The sequence below is a fragment of the Hoplias malabaricus genome, chromosome 8 (assembly GCF_029633855.1).
Source record: "Hoplias malabaricus isolate fHopMal1 chromosome 8, fHopMal1.hap1, whole genome shotgun sequence".
Classification (NCBI taxonomy): domain Eukaryota; kingdom Metazoa; phylum Chordata; class Actinopteri; order Characiformes; family Erythrinidae; genus Hoplias; species Hoplias malabaricus.
The window spans coordinates 33761846-33778260 of NC_089807.1; the positions used below are offsets into that span (position 1 = coordinate 33761846).

The 16415-nt window shown below is 37.8% G+C and overlaps 1 protein-coding gene across 3 annotated transcripts in view; it reads left to right on the top strand.

Moving 5' to 3' along the window:
- Positions 1 to 16415, top strand: part of LOC136705393 (kinase non-catalytic C-lobe domain-containing protein 1) — a 62252-nt gene that overhangs the window by 4876 nt on the left and 40961 nt on the right. For all 3 annotated transcript variants that reach the window (XM_066678924.1, XM_066678925.1, XM_066678926.1), the window contains exons 2-4: positions 6761 to 6959; positions 12356 to 12414; positions 14087 to 14233. In XM_066678924.1, the coding sequence (XP_066535021.1) occupies positions 6761 to 6959; positions 12356 to 12414; positions 14087 to 14233 (405 nt within the window). The remainder of the gene's footprint in view (positions 1 to 6760; positions 6960 to 12355; positions 12415 to 14086; positions 14234 to 16415) is intronic.

The window sequence follows — 16415 nt, forward strand, 5'->3', positions numbered from 1 at the left end:
AGTACATGTAATAAATCATGAAGTAAATAAACAGAGCTGTGAACTTGCCGTCAAACAAACTATAGTTCCTCAACACGTAGCTTGGTCATATGCCACAGTAACAAACTTTACTGCACAGTACTACTGCACACAGACTGGATCAGCCTCATCTCACCACTACAGTATCACTAACCGGCCAAGTGAACAACCAAAGGCCGCTAATGCTGTGTAAACTACTCCAGATGAATTTACTTCTGCCCAAAAAGTCTTTATCTAGCCCAGTGTGCTTGGTTGTGCTGCAACTATCACAAATTTATACCCATACCCTTTATAGTGCACCATAAGTAGTGAGGTAACTTGGATTTAACCAGCCAAGCAATTAATTATACTTTTAATATAACATATTTCCATTACTGAACCATGGCTGCAGGTCTTCATTTTTATTATTTTGTGCTCGGTTCTAACCCACAGTCATGAATAAATGTAATGTTGGGGGAATGAATGATTGAGACACACCCTGAATGCAGCTAAAAAAAAAAAAAAAAAAAAAGCTCCTCACTAGTGCTGAGGACCGTTACAGCGACTGAATCACCAGTAAAAAAAAACCCCAAAAACTTCAGCTCATGTTTCACACCAATGAACTGTATTCACTTTAAGTAACTGTTATGTAATATATAAATATCATGTATCAGTTGTACTCATTTTCACTGTTAAAATCACGTACATTTTAAGTGAAAAAAATTAATGAACCAAGTATTATCCTTAATCTGAAAGGGAATGAAATGTGAAACTATGTACTAACAAATTAAATCAACAGGTAATGACTTGAGAGGCAAAGCCAGGTTAAAAATATAAACAAACAACAAGAACAAATGAAGAAGCAAAACAGATAAGAGTGGAGAGAAAGCCCATCGCAGATGTAATAATGATCCTCTCGTTAGCGTTTTAGCTTTTAGCTGCACATTAGGGACGTGTCTCAAATCAATCCCCGTTCCCTACATAGTGCACTGACATTACATGTAAAGCATGACTGTGGGTTTAAAAGTTATTCGGTTAGGTTATTTCGCTGTGGTTTAATATGGATATGTGTTATATTAGAAGTGTAATGCCTTGTTACGCTGGTTAAAACCAACCAAATTCACTAGCTGCACTACAAAGTGCAGGAACATATTGTAATGCTCTGGCCCTGTCTTGTGCTTTCATGCTGTCTGTCTCTCTGGTTTCCTTGTTTACCATGTGCTAACATGGCTCTTTTTCTTGTCTCCGCCCTAGCCCCACGTCGTGTCTCAGTCTCTGCCCTCTCGTTATCTTTCCCAGGTGTTTCTTGTCCGTGGTCCTGTGTATACAGAGCCCCTTTGTTTCAGTGCTCCCTTGTCTGGTGTTGTGTGTAGATGTTTGTTTCTGTCTCTTAGTGTTTAATTATTTTATGTATGTCTACACCGGTTTACGGCTGTTTTCTCTTTGTTCCTGTTTAGTTATGTTCAGTTTAATCAAGTCTGTATTTCATCTGTGCTTCTTGTGTTTATTTTCTTATGTGCCTTGGTTTTGTTTAAATAAAGTGTGTTCCCTGCGTGTACGTTCGCCTCCTCGTCCTCCTTGCAACTGTGACACATGGAAATTTGAGATAGTTGCAGCTCGACTGAGCACGCTACATTAAGACTTATTTGTGCAGAAGCAAGTTTATCTGGAGTAGTTTATTCAGCAGATTGGCAGTGTGGGTATTTACTTGGCAGATTAGTTTTGTGTGGTGTTAGTGAACTGAAGCTGATCGAGTCTGTGAGGTAAGTACCATGCCGTAGCAACAATGTGTTTCTTGATGAAACTTGATTTGACAGAAAGATTTACCAATTTTATAAACATATTTGACACCACTTTCACTTGTCAGCTATTTCATACTTTATTTATTACCCAAACTGTTGTATAAAAGCAAATGAAAACTGCAGGTTGTGCGTTATCATGAAGTAACAGCACGGCTGAGATGGCTACAACACCTGCCTTTGGTTTGTGCTTGCGATGCATCACAGCCATGCTGTTATTTTACGATAGCACACTCCCTATTCTGTTCTGTTGTATAAATATATATCAGACGCTCTTTCAAAGTATAAGACATAATCACATAGCTGGACTTGTATTTCGCAGTGTATCTGGGGAGCCCGAAAGCTGGAAAACAAGACTAGACGAGCCTAGTTTAGCCGAACCCCCATTAGCCATATAGCCATTGTCACAGAGGTGTGTCTGGTATTTCAAAAACAGGAAAGCCCAAAATACATACCCTTGTCTTTGGAAGGTCTGCAGAAGCTTTGTTGCTCGATATCATTGAAAAATTATTTTTAGCACAGCCAGTACAGGTGTTACTTCAACGGGAGGGATATAATAAAAAGTGCTCCAAAATTCTGGCTGGTTGTTTAAGATTTGGAACAAGGAATTCCAGGGGCAGAGATGGATAGGATTGGCCTCACAGTCAAGGGGACGCTCAAAGTTTGCCCAAACAACAGGCATAATGAATATGTAAGTCCAGAGTACTTGTTTTCTCTGAAACCCAAGCAAAGAATAGAGAATCCAGTATTTGTCATAAAATTAGACCATTTTTGAATTACAAACGTTTGCTCAACTTTAAACAAACAGCAAGTCAAAAAAGTAAGAATGTGCAGAACATTCTTTTTTTCTGGAAATTTATCAGCAATAATATATCAGTTCAATATAAATTTATGATCAAAAGGCAAGACCAGTTATTTGTTGCAATGCCGCAACATGAATAAACACACAAAATGAATGTTTCTGATTCTAAAATAGTTCTTTTTAGAACTATTGTAAGCACCTGATGTCTTTGCTCACTTCACTGTTATTATGCAGGTACAGTTCTACTTGGTCTGTCTGCTACAGCCAAAACACATTCTCTGAATAGGAAGATTAAGTGAAGTTTTAACGTGGCTGTGTGCAGCTGTATGGAGTTTTATAAACCCACTAACTCCACAAAAGGTCTCTTCCACCACTCCCCTTGACAATATTTCAGGCAAAGACGCACACTCATGTGAAATAAGACAAACTGTGCAGTCCTTATCTCCCTGTGTTCCTACTCAGGCATGCATGTTTCAACATTAGGAGTTAAGTCAGTCAGACTGAACAGTCATCCTCCCTCTGTTTTCGCATGAAGTAAGACCACTGCTGAAATAAGCAGTCCACATTCATGATAAAATCGTCATAATTTTTAAAACTATATAAAACAAAATCTATATTGTGATAACAGTGATATTCTGACTTGTTTATGTATTGACATCATAAAGTTACCCATAACATGGCCTCCGTTCTTTACATGATTGATGTAGACATAGTGAAGTACGGTGGAAAGTGGCTCTGAGGTGGAGGAATTTACTCTAAAAACCGGGAGTGACTTCAGTCATATGGAGTTGGTTTGGTTACAAAATAACCGTTTTACAATAAACCATGGTATTGTGTAAAATATATTTTATTTTATATTTTAATTAACATTTTGTTGCAATTTGGTTTTTTTTAAATTAATAAGAATTATTTTCTGTGTTTTTTCATATCGCCAAGAATGAATTATCAAAATACCCTGAAATATTGTGATATTATTTTATGACAATATCGCCCACTCCTAGCTCTAACTCTCTAGATTTGAATCAAAGCATCCCTTTAGTCCTTAGCTTAGTTCTGCTTTTAACTTTATTTTAAGACAGAACATGTCCTTCCTCCTTTTGCTCATGGCCAAAAAATGTCAAAAACGTTTTAAACATTGAAAATCATAAAAAGTGATGAGGCTATTTCTTTATAGCCTGCTCCATAGGTGGGCAGTATTGACTTATTTGTGCTGATTCAGATTATTTAGGTAGGAACCCACTCTAAATTCAGGTGACCACTAACTGCATGAAAGTAATCAGACTGAAAGTGCTACAAAAGTAAACAGCACGAGTTACAAACAAGTTTCAAACAGTGAATAAAATCTTACAGAAATGTTAGTTGTACAAACAACAGTCGTTTTTCTCCTCAGTCATACCATTCTACTTTAAAAGTCACTGAGCTTCTGAATGTAAACAAATCAGAGAGAACTGCAGTCCACAAAATCTTAAATGTTCTCTTTAAAATTCTATTTATTACAAAAAGAATCTGTATTTTTACAATAAAGTAGTGTACTCATATTGTCCGTATTTGTATGTGTGTTTACACTGTTCTGCTGCTGCTTGGAGTTATTTTAATGTTTAGGGGTTACTCATATACAACATTTTAATGGTCGGCAACGTTAACAAAGCTGCAGTTAACAAAATTACTATTTGAATTTGGCGGTTTCCTTTGCACTCAAGCTATTGAAACTATGTTACTTTTTGCAACCGGTTATATTTTAGTAGCTCATAAACATGAACACAGTTTGCATTCAAGCTAGGCTACGATTAAACTTACTTTCAGCTGGTGCAACTAGCTACAGATTATTATGTCCGAAATGGCACGGCTTTTGGAGTTGTCCCTGCCGAAGTTTCAGATGGGAATTCGAGAACGGACAAAAGATTTATTGATGTGAGAGGGCAGCAAAGGACATTTCCATCTGGTCTGAACTAACAGAAGGTCCACTGTGGCACAGAAATATTGAATGATAATTATGGAAAGAATATGTTACAGCACATATTGCAGTGAACTCTGCTATTCATTGGGATGTGTAGCCACAAATATCTTAGATTTCACTGTCCAAATTGCCTACAGTGTCAGAAAAACTGTCACTGGTGGTACACTCAAGAGTACACATTCACTATCTATAATTGTGGAACAAAATTACACCTTTTTCTATTACTATTGGAGAGTAACATTTGTGTTGATTTCATACACACACCATTTCATTTCCAGGATTTTTATTTTACAGACTTCGATAATGAAGGCTTACAAATATTAACCTCTCCTGGAGAAGAGAATGTATAAACTTTTAGGGAACACAACTGAATTTTAAAACCACTGTTGTACATTTAAAGCTACATTTAATGTACCTTTAGTGACCAATAATGTACCTCTACCATATCTTTTTCTGAGAGTGTTTAATGGACCTGAAGCCGTCTGAAATGGACCGTGTAACAATCGAAGACGATTGCTTGACCCTCTTTCCTTTGTAATGTATGCGCTGTTTGTCTGGGTACACAATGGCACCAGGACGCACAGTGGAAGGAAGAGAAGCCAGTGGAGAGAGGATGATGTTTTTTGATAATCAGACTTAATGTTTTGTTTCATTCGTGTGGTTTTTTCTGTATTTCTTTATTTTTTTTTTTTTGGCCATGTGTCCTTATTCGTGTGTATGTGAGGGGTGTTACAAATATTTAGTTAATATGGACTGAAGGTAATTTAAGGAATTAGATGCTCTGTATCGTCACATTTTTGCTTAACTCTGTTCACTTATGATTAGATCACCAAGGGTGCATTTGGATGTCAGGTGTAAATTGGGCTTAAGATTCACTGGGACATTAAACAGCTTAGAACCGATGTACAATAATTACTTTAGAGGCAGCTCTTTGCTCATTTTGCTTATTCTGCTCATCTGCAAAAGCCCATTTAAGTATAGAGTGTGGAATTCTAAACATAGCTTGTTGTTATGAACTGTTTCTTGGCCACATACTACATTATTCATCATTGGTGAAGTTTTGAGTACAGCACCACATATTATTTGGGTGTCAGGCGTGATGGCGGCATGGTAACATGAAGGGTTGGGAAACTCCACATTTCTTTTATTCCTGCTTGAAAGGTCGTTGTCAGTGTACAGTTAAGAAGAGTCTACCACGAATAATATGCCGTCAAGACCATTGTTTTGTTCAGATACTTTCCAAGGTGGTGGATTACAACAGATGGGCTGAGTTTTCTAACACTCCAAAGACAAAGTGGAACTATTCCGATTGCTAGTAAAAATAACCATTGACAGATGAAGTGACTAATGCATCTTTCTTGTGCAGTAGAGATACTGAATTTCCTTATGTAAAATCATAGGCGGCACAGAGGCACAAACGGTAGTGTCTCTATCACACAGCTACAGGGCCCTGGGGTCTGTGAGGAGTTTGGTGTGTTCTCCCTGTGTGTGGGTGGGTGTCCGGGTGCTCCAATTTCCTCCTACGGTTCAACACAGGGTGGTAGGTGGATTGGTGACTCAAAAGTGTCCATGGGTTTGAGTGAATATGTGAGTGTGTCTCACCCAGTGAAAGACTGGAACCCCCTCCAGGGTGTGTCTTGTGCCTCGTGATTCTGGGTAGGCTCTGGATTACAGGTAATGAATGAAAAATTAAGGTCATGCAACTACTTTGTATGTTTATATATTTGACTGATGTAACTTCAGTTTTATAAATTCCCTCTTATTTTGGACTAATGTATATATTTTAATGTATACTTTTTCTTGTTACCGTAATAATGCAGCTTCCTTTGGGATAAATATAGTATTATGTTACGTGGTAGGTGTTTCAGATCAGTGAGCATAAGGTTCTAATTTGGATTTTCTACTGTTATCAGTAGAATTAGTTTAAATAATTGTAAAAATAAATAAATTACATGTTTAACTGAAGAAATTGGTAAACCACTGGTCAAAGTGCGGTGTTGATTGTCTACAGGATAAAGGTTTAGTGTTATTCCCTCAGTTTTAATAAACTTGAAACATACTGCTGTATATTTGGCATTAAAATGTGTAAAAGTCTCTTCTTAGTACAGAGCATGAAGTACAAAAACAACACACGACTCTAGATGACTTTGAAAGTTAAAGTTTTATGATCTAATATAGTGCTTGCTGTGTAATCTCCATCCTCAGGAGAACGTGTCTCTGGCGGATATCCTGTGTCTGAGAGACAGCTGCCTGTCTGAGCAGGAGGTGTGGGCTGTGTGTCTGGAGTGTGTCCACTCCCTGCAGAGCATCGCAATGTCTCCACTGTTTCACACTCTCTGCATTACACCAGACACCCTGGCCTTCAATGCTCATGGCAATGTTTGCTTCATGGAACAGCTCAGTGGTGAGTATATAGGAGTGTGAATGTGTGCACAGTCCTGTTAGTACTCAGTCATCATTTTCATTGTTATCAGATTTCATTGTTTGCTGTAATTAGTGGAAATTAACAGTTTGTATCCAAATAGCTTTTCCCACAAAGTACTCTTCACAAAGCATGGGGTCTGTTTAAAAAATAAAAAAAGCTTGGGGGAACTCTTACATGAGCTGCAATTCTAAAAAGTGCACCTTGAGAGGCTTTCTATAAATAATTCTGTTTTTATTTACAGCTCTTTTTCAGTTGGCAGTGATTGTGTATGTGCTGGCGTGTCTAAGAGCTCAGGCGAAATAATTTGTCTCTGAATAATTTGTCTAAGTGCCCAAGCCTCCTTATGAGGAGCTCCTGCCCTGAATATAATTTATACTTAGACTATATACTAGTCAGATTCTCCAGGATTATCTGAATTAAGAATTAGAATAAGGTGAGAACTCTACTCTGCAGGAGTTTCTCTAGGGTTGTGGTTATATAAATAGTCTCACAACTGTAAGAAAAATCTGTAGGCATAAACAAAATGAATGGGTGCCATAAGACTCTACTCATGATCATATACATTTCAGCAGACCAAAGTGTGTCTGTATTAGGTCATGTAAAAGCTGAAGGTATGTGAATTTGCTTTAAAAAATTGAGGAAAGCAGTTGCCTTAGAAAAAGGTAAGTATTGTGTAATGAAAACTTGAGTTAGTGTAATTTAAAACAGTTTTTACACATATTAGGCAAGTTGATATAACTTTTTTTTTGTAGTTAAACCATTCCCTAATTGATTCTACATAGTGTCTTGAGTTCAAGTAAATCAAATACTGCGCATTATCTACTTAGCATTCTTTTTGATTCCTTTAATCTCATGACAACAAAGTCACTAGATGCAGGATAATGAGACTGAGCATTATTGCATTTAAGCAACACTTTATTGAACCCTTAAAAGAGCATGTTTATTGAGATTCAGGTTTAACACACACCTGAAAATCTCCTTCGTCAAGAGGGTGATACTCCCTGCACAACACACCTCACTACACACCAAACCCAAACACACATAACACGCAAACCCCAAACAGCAACATTGAACCCTTTAAAATAGCCCCTAATCTAACAAAGGGCTAGTCGTTGAGCATGCTGGAAGCTCCCCCATGAGCACCCCATTTAAACAATATTGTCCCTGCTCACAAACGGCCATAGGTTACCGAATATAAAAGCATCGGATGAAAATGTCAAGTTACACTGATTAAAACAAATGCTTCTGGAAGCAGTTGACTCACCAATAGCACTGAAAAAAAATGAAAATATGGACAGCTTACATGTGAAAAAAGGTGTCTTTCCTCTGTAGAATTACTTACTCACTTACTTTTAAATGAACCTGTTTTCTGTCAGCATGAAGAACATGCCAATAAAGGACATGCATATAATTCAAACATTTCCTACTTTGTTGAGAAGCAGGAAGATGCTGGTGAGCTACACAATAACAAACAGTAAAATAGGTCAAATACATTTTATATCATAAAGAAGAACCCATCTTCTACAGCTGAACAGCTCAAGGACACTCTCCAAAGATGCATTAAAAACTACTGTAAAGAGAAGAACGCCACAGTGTGACCTCAGAGGACTTACCTTGAGATAAAAGCTGCACAAGAGTGTTTGGAAAAGAAAACTGTAGAGGACATAAAAGAAATAAAACATTTAAAATAGGCGAAAAATGGTGTTCCGGGCATGTAGAACTGATGACATGACTGGCATCAACATGCTCTCCTGAATATCACTGAAATGTTTTACCTTGTACCTAGACCAGAATTATGCTACTACATATATATACAAACACACATTCATACAGAACTTAAAAAAAATACACTGTTTATCAACCAAACATGTTCAGCCAAAAGTGTCCTGTGCACAGTGATGAAGAATTAGAGGATGACCAACACAATCTGTGCAGCAACAGAAACCAATGTGACCCCTGCTGTGAGATTTTACAAGCAGCTAGTTTGTGCCTTAGGTCTGTATTTTATGGTTATTGATAGTTCTCTCTGGCCAATCAGCACTCTGCAAGGTTTGCACGTAACATTTAGCACCTACTCTGCTCGCTTCGAACACGGTTCCAGGGTCCAGGTACTAGATCTGGCTAGTGGAAAAGCAAAAAAGCTGAGTTGAGCTAAGTCAAGTCTACTAGGTTCCATGTAGTGGAAAAGTGTTATAAGTGAACTAGAGCTGAATTTATTTTGCAGCAGAGTGGGACAAATCTCATGCACTAGGGTTGGAATGGCAGATGAATTTGCAAACCTGACAAATTACACTACAGTTAGCTTTAACAGAACCAAACCTGCCAAAAATATTATGGATTTTTTTACCCCATTGTCAGGTGTGAACATGCTATTAGGAAACAGTGGAGGAGCAATAAGTGAAGTGTTCTTGCTGAGTCAGTCACCCTGCCTGATTTTCAGAAAGCATTTCACTGACTAAAGAGGAGACTGAATGCAAAATGCCCCCGACAGAAGCAGAAACTGAAAATGGCCTAGGGAAAATAGGGACTAGGAGTGCATGACCAAGGAAGATGGCAAGTGATTTGTTACCTCAGAGTGTTGCAGCCTTCAGACAGTAATCAATAGAAAAGGATTTTGCAGTTGCACATGTTTTATTGAATATTATGTAAAATTTGAGAATGTAAAAGATATAGGCTCTTTTGTGGTTTACTCAACGCAGATGGAAATCATTCTTGAATTAAACCTGTCATTCCACTCTGAATTGTAAAACACTAAATATCTTATTAAGAAAAAATAAGCAGAGTGTTCTCTTAGTGTTCTAAGAGTGTTCTGTATTTTTGTCAAAATGTTTAAATGTTCATTCTGAATTTTATACATATGTTAGGGATAATTTAGTAAGTAGAATTGAAAACTAGTAAAGCAAAATTAAATATAGGAACCATTTAAAACATTATTGGCCTTGGGCCAATGGTCGTTGCAGTCACAATCCCAGTGGGTGCAGTCTTCGTTAATGCAATGTGTAATTACATTTCTGGAGAGGTGCACATTGATGCGTTACATATGGCATAGGTTCGACGCAGAAGAATAAATTGGGCTTAAGAAAGCACAATTAACTTTGTACAGTGTGCAGTGCCCAGCGTGCTTCACCGTTCTATTTTATTAGAGTCCTTTAAAAAAATAAGTGGCTTCACATATATCTGAGGAAACTGGAAGACAGAGTAATAGCTAACATAGCTGCCCTAGCTAACAGAGTAATACTAGCTATAACTAATTATTGGAAGGAAATTGCTGGAACTTTGCATGCGAGATGAGAGCTGTTAGACCAATAGGAATGGGGAAGCATTGCATTTGTCTCCAAGATCCTGACATTATTTTAGCTTTTTGTCTCCTTAAAACTATAAAATTCTTTTACATTTTATAGTCTTTCACAATATTTAAACATTTTTTTCACATATTATGGCTGCCTTACACCTGTCATGACACAGCTCGGTGTTGCACATCTATTCAAAGTGCTGTTTAACTGCTGGAGGTTTCCCTGCAGCTTGCCTCTAGAGAGAATTCAGACCAGAGTAGGGGAGTAATATTTAAAAAAAAAACTGCTTATACTTAATAAATTAAGCTACTTTAAGGTGCATTGTGGAAATATAAAAGCAGTATGTGCACAACTGGAATCTTCCTAGGTCATTTTTAACAAAATAGGATACTTGCAGTAGCCACACAATGGGATGTAAGCTTCAGCTAGAGGGGTGTAAAGTCTACTAGCATTGGGCAGTGGAGTGATGGAGTACAATCCACCACCTTTTGGAACTAACCAACCAAAATCAGTTTATTACCTGCCTAAAGCTCTTATGGCAGAATAGTATCAAATATTCACAGCATTGTGCCAGTGTCTAGTGTAAAGTGTTTCTGAAAGAAAGTTTTTACTGCAACAAAGTCAGATTAATGACCTATTTTTTAACAGTTAATTTTCTAAAGAAATGTTAGATGAACCCACAAAAATGAAGCACAGGAAGTCTTTGCCCATAAAATGAAGCTTATATAGACTGGGAGAGGAGAGAAGCCTGACCTATATAACTCTTCCAAACTCTGCAGAGCATTCTGGTGGAGGCTGGGTATCCTCAGTGTCTGTGGCCTACTTAGAAGAATCACTGCTGCAGCAAGCTCCACAGCAACCTGTGGTTGCGTCTTAAAGAGCAACACAGTCAAAAGCCTAGTGAGCTGCCTAAGTTCTGATTTTGTAGACAGCTATTTAAGTAGGAAGCATTCTAACTGACATCTATCCTCATGAGGCAGATTATTGAGATGCTCTAGTTAGAGACTCTTTTTGTTATGGCTTGTTCCTGCTCACTGTAAGTGACCAGTATTTACTTACTTCAGCTGCTAGCATTGCCTCAGCTTGTTTGCGCCCTGGCTCTTCCGGTTTTTACAGTGAGTTAAATTTTTTTTGCTGTTGAAAAAGAGCAAAATAGATGGGAGTTTGGAGTGCTTGCGTTGCATCTTGGGATCAATTTAGCTGCTGAGGAAAGGGTAATGCTGCCTTAAAATTTGGCCAGATTAAGGTACCCCTGTAGGCAACATATTGAGGTAACTAAGAATTGGGACAGCCCATGTGTCGGGAGTGTGCACACTATGATGTAAAATGCTCTGTATGTCAGATTGTTGTTAAAACAGGACCTTTGATGCCTTTGATGTAAAAAACTGAATAGCACACCCTGCAGGAACAGTTCCTAAGCAGGAGGGGAAATGTGTGTTAGTGAGTAAGTGACTGAATAATTTCACATCTAAAAATGTTATTGCATAAACTTAATGCTGTAGGTTTAAAGGAGAAGCCTAGATGTGTAATAAGATGTGTTGCACTATGTGTAAATATGTAGCTTTCACTGGATCAAAATCAATCCATTTAAGCCAAAGTGTGTTTTTCTTACCAACGTTTGCAGCAGGGCTAAGAGTAATTTAATAGCAGCATGTAAAATACCAACAGTTAATGCTTTTCATAGAGAGGAAGTACAGGGTGTCCCAAAAGTAACAAAACAGAAATGTAAGGGAATACCCATATAAAGGATGGTGATTCAATTTTAGATACAAGCTGTGGTACAAGGGGGAATCATGGGGTAACAGCTTTTGCCCTTCATTTACATCTTCTAGCAATCAATGATGTAGTCAGTGAAGCCCTGCATTATTTCATACAAAATATTATAAGATACTTATATTGCACAATGAAATATATTGTGGTCATATGACCTTCTAAGGTTTGTGAAGGTTAATATTATGACAGCAATTCACTAATAATACACTGCTCTGTGTTTTGTTAGGTTTGTACTTTTTGACTTAAGTAATCTGAAATAGAAATAACTATGTAACACATGATTTCTAATTTGCTTTTTCTCATTTTCAGATGACCCAGAAGGCTCTTTTGTGCCACCAGAATTCGACAAGACTGGGAACACATTTGAGGTGAAGAAATACTCAGTATATCCTCACACAGGCACTATAAAGCAATGAAAAGAAGAATCATAAACCACTCTATATATACTCGCCAGTAAAAACAACTATTGTGTTCATGTAAAAAAAAAGGGGGAAAGGAACATAACTAAAAACCATGAAAAACCTGGTTAACCACCAAACCCATCAGTATCAATTAAACAGTAATTAAAGCAATTAACTGTGACTGTGCCTTCACACTAGCAGGCGACAGAGCGACAAGCAGCAAATCGAGTTAAGATTTCCTCAACTTTATGCAAATGGCGTATGACACAGTTAAGCAACATTTTTAACGACGGGCCCCGACAAATTCCTCTGCTTTTTATTCCAACCTATATTTCCTTCTATTCCTATGTTTACTGGTTTTAAATGTGGGAGAGAAGCTCATAACCACTGTTTCTTCTTTTCCCATCTTATGTGATGGATACATCTGCGCATACAGGGGCAATTTGAAGAAAAATTAAGCATGCAATAACAAAGACGACACTAGCGGCTTCAAACACACCCACAACACTCAAACTTGTGCTGAATCAGCAGCCACCATCTTGCTGCTGATTCATAAGGCATTCATAGCCCTTCCTTTGGGGTGTGTCACTGAACATTCTCCATTTGGAGGTGTATATAGCCCTCCCCCTTGGCCCTACCCCTCTTTTCCAACAAGAACTGAGACACCCCTACCCCTAGACAAAATGGAGGTGTAGGGTAAAGGGACATAAGATTCATAAGACATAATTTTAGTATAGTGAACTCAGGTCCTAAGGGTGCATGCGCTCATTAATGTTTTTAATGCTTAAATATTGTCTAATATTGTGGTATCATGATATATTTTAAAATGTTCTGTGATGTTGAATTTTATCAATATAATCTACTACCAACAAAGGTTGGATGGCACCTAATTTCTCTCTTTAGCAAAAGAATGCCAGTATATTTTTGTCCGCATACAAAGAGCAAATTGTACATAACAATAGAGGGGTCCAACTGACACTATAGGGTGTTTGTTTATCGCAAGGTGTGTTTCTGATTGTGGCAATTGTGTGTGACTGTTGTGAGGAAGCAGAGGAGTAGATAAAGGCTCGTTTGTTAGCCTGGACTGGAGAGTGCATGACCTGTCTCAGATGATGAATATTGCCTGGTTCAAGGCAGGAAAATAGATAAGGTTCTTTGTTTTTATAAGTGTTTGTCTGTGCTGACTTCTTAAGGCTTGAGGAATTGTGTGATGACATAATCAAAACAAAATGATGTGTAGGTGTTTAACCTCCATGCAAACTTGGTTAAGATGCACACTTTTGAATTTGGTGTTTAATGCAGCTTCTGCATGTGATGCTGCATTTGATGAAATGATAACTGTTTGTGGCAGGTTTACTTGTGGTGTTTCTGTTTTTTTTTTTTCTTCTGTATTAATGTGCGTCATGATTTTAGGTCTGTAGTTTTATTGTTTTTATCAGCCGTTCTGTCTTTCACTGCTTTTTTTCATTATTGAGTGACCTGCTCTGTGTCGTGCTCCAACACTGACACAGTGTTCTGTTTTGTATGGTTTTCTGTTAGTGAGCTTTTGTTGATCTCTCTCTCTCTCTCTCTCTTTGTCTCTCTCTCTCTCTCTCTCTCTCTCTCTCTCTCTCTCTCTCTGTCTTTCTCTCTGTTTCAGGGCCATGTGTTTTCTCTTGGCTCCACACTTTCAGCTGCTTTGGACTATGTTATTGAGCCTGAACTAGAGGTGGAGGTGGGGGTAGAGACTCGGAGGTTTCTTGAACAAATGCAAGAAGAGAACCCTGAAAATAGGCCCTGCCTCCAGGTGAGGGCCACCTCATTTTATCATTATTTTTTGTTCACGACACATTATGGAAATTCATATTTTGAAAGAAAGAATTCCCATGATTTTATTATTATTATCCCCCCACCCCTTCTGTTAAATTCATGTTTTTGATTGCTTTTAATCTGTGAGGGAATGAGAGCCATTTGGAAAGCAGTGCGTCACTTTCACTGGATCAACTCAAAACTGTTGACCATAGCTGAGAGTTGATTAAAGAACTGGACAGCTGTTTGGCTGTCTGACACCTGCAAGAACAAGTATAACCATTGCTAATAATGACTGTCAAACAAAATATGAAATTCTTCATAACCTATTACATATTCTTATAACCACAAATATTAGTATTTTAATACACACACAGATTTTACCATTTGATAGGCCTACATGATATTATGTATTGACTTGCTTCTCAGTCTTGACTATGACAGAGTCTTCTTAGACCAAGTTGTTCAAACAGTCACAAAGAAGGCATTGTTAGTTTTGTGAAACTGTACATTTTCTAATTCTCTAATTCTTTTCTATTGTCAACCTGTTATAAGGCAGTTTTCTTTAGCAGAGGGTAATGGTTGTACTGTTGAGGATGAAATATTAAGGAAACATATCATAGCATTTTTTGAGAAGTACCTGAAAAGCTCCATCTGAATCATGAATCAGAATCATGCTTCATAATTGCCTATTCATAAGCTTGCTGTTGCTACAGCTGCAGTGCACTAGAGAGAGCTAGTGTGGTATTTTTGTTAGTACAGTACTGAAAGACACTTCTGTTTGTCAGATGGCCTAAGGGTCAGTGCATAATCATGCAAAGTACCCATTACTGAGCATCAAAACACTTTTAAATGCAGTGCTTTACAATTCTATGCTGTATAATTTCAACTACAAGCAAGATCGTCACTAGAGATTAATGATTAGGGGGGCTAAGATTTAACCAGCGGGGTCTGGGGTAATTGATTCATAGCAGCAAATTTCTTTGACGAGGTACAGATTAAACAAAGCCACAAGGAGCTAAGATAACATTAGTTCTATCAAAAGCAGAGCTGTAGCTCCCAGTGTTTCAGCTCTGACCTGCTTTTCTCAACGCCGCTGCAGAACAAACCGCTGTAGGAGGGATTGTGACTCCATTGGCTTCAGCACTGAATGGTGGACAGATAATTCTTGCTGCTGATTGGCTAATTGAAGGTGACGACCAATAAAAGGCATGTTCTCTGTTCAGGAGCCGTGGAGAATCTGCCCCTCGCTCCAGCTGAGAGAGAGCTGTGTTTCTCTCAAACATAAAAGCGTGACCTCAAAAATACAGAACAAAATGTGTCCCGTATCGCTTCAAAATGGTACGCACCTTTTAGTATCCAAATACGGGACAGTTCCGTATTTTACGGGATGGTTGGCAACACTACATGTGTGTATTCTGTCAAGAAAGCAATACAGACCAATAGCCAATGTCTATCTGAAGACAGAACCCTTGTTGAAGAACATTTAGGGGGGGCTACAGCTTAACAACAGGTCTAACAACGTCCATGACTACAAGTGATAGACTGAACATCTTAAACAAGAATAAAACTGCTGTGATATCCCTCTATCATACATGCTGCCATTTATGTACAAAGTATGTTAAAGGAATACTATGTAATATTTTTAGCTTACAATTACAGCTTCAAAATCATTGTGATGCTTCACTGACCTGTAATTGGGACAATAGAATCTCTGTTGCTCTATGTTGCTAGTCTGGTTCAGCACAGGAGAAGTCACACTATGTAACGTTTGGAGGAGGGTAGGAAACCATCTCCTCTCCCCACTGCTTTCAGTAAAGTGCTGAAAACATTAATTACATACAAATCTTAACCTAGTGTTTCTTTAAAACTAAATGTAAAAACTATTCACTCAATCTCTCATTCATAAACTAGGGAGGCCTAGTGTGGAATTAGCAGTGACTAATAATATACTAATAAGAAAATGCTTAAAAGCAAAAAAAAAGTTAAAGGGGATATCCTGAAAAAAAAAATCATAGGCATATGCATTTAGGGGGTGGTGATATGGCCCTAAAATAATATCACAATATTTCAGGGTATTTTGGTGATAATACTATTCTTGGCGATATTCTTGGCAGTTATTAAACAGGGTAACAATGTTGCTGCGGTGTTTGATTTTTGTGTTATTTTAATCAAACATG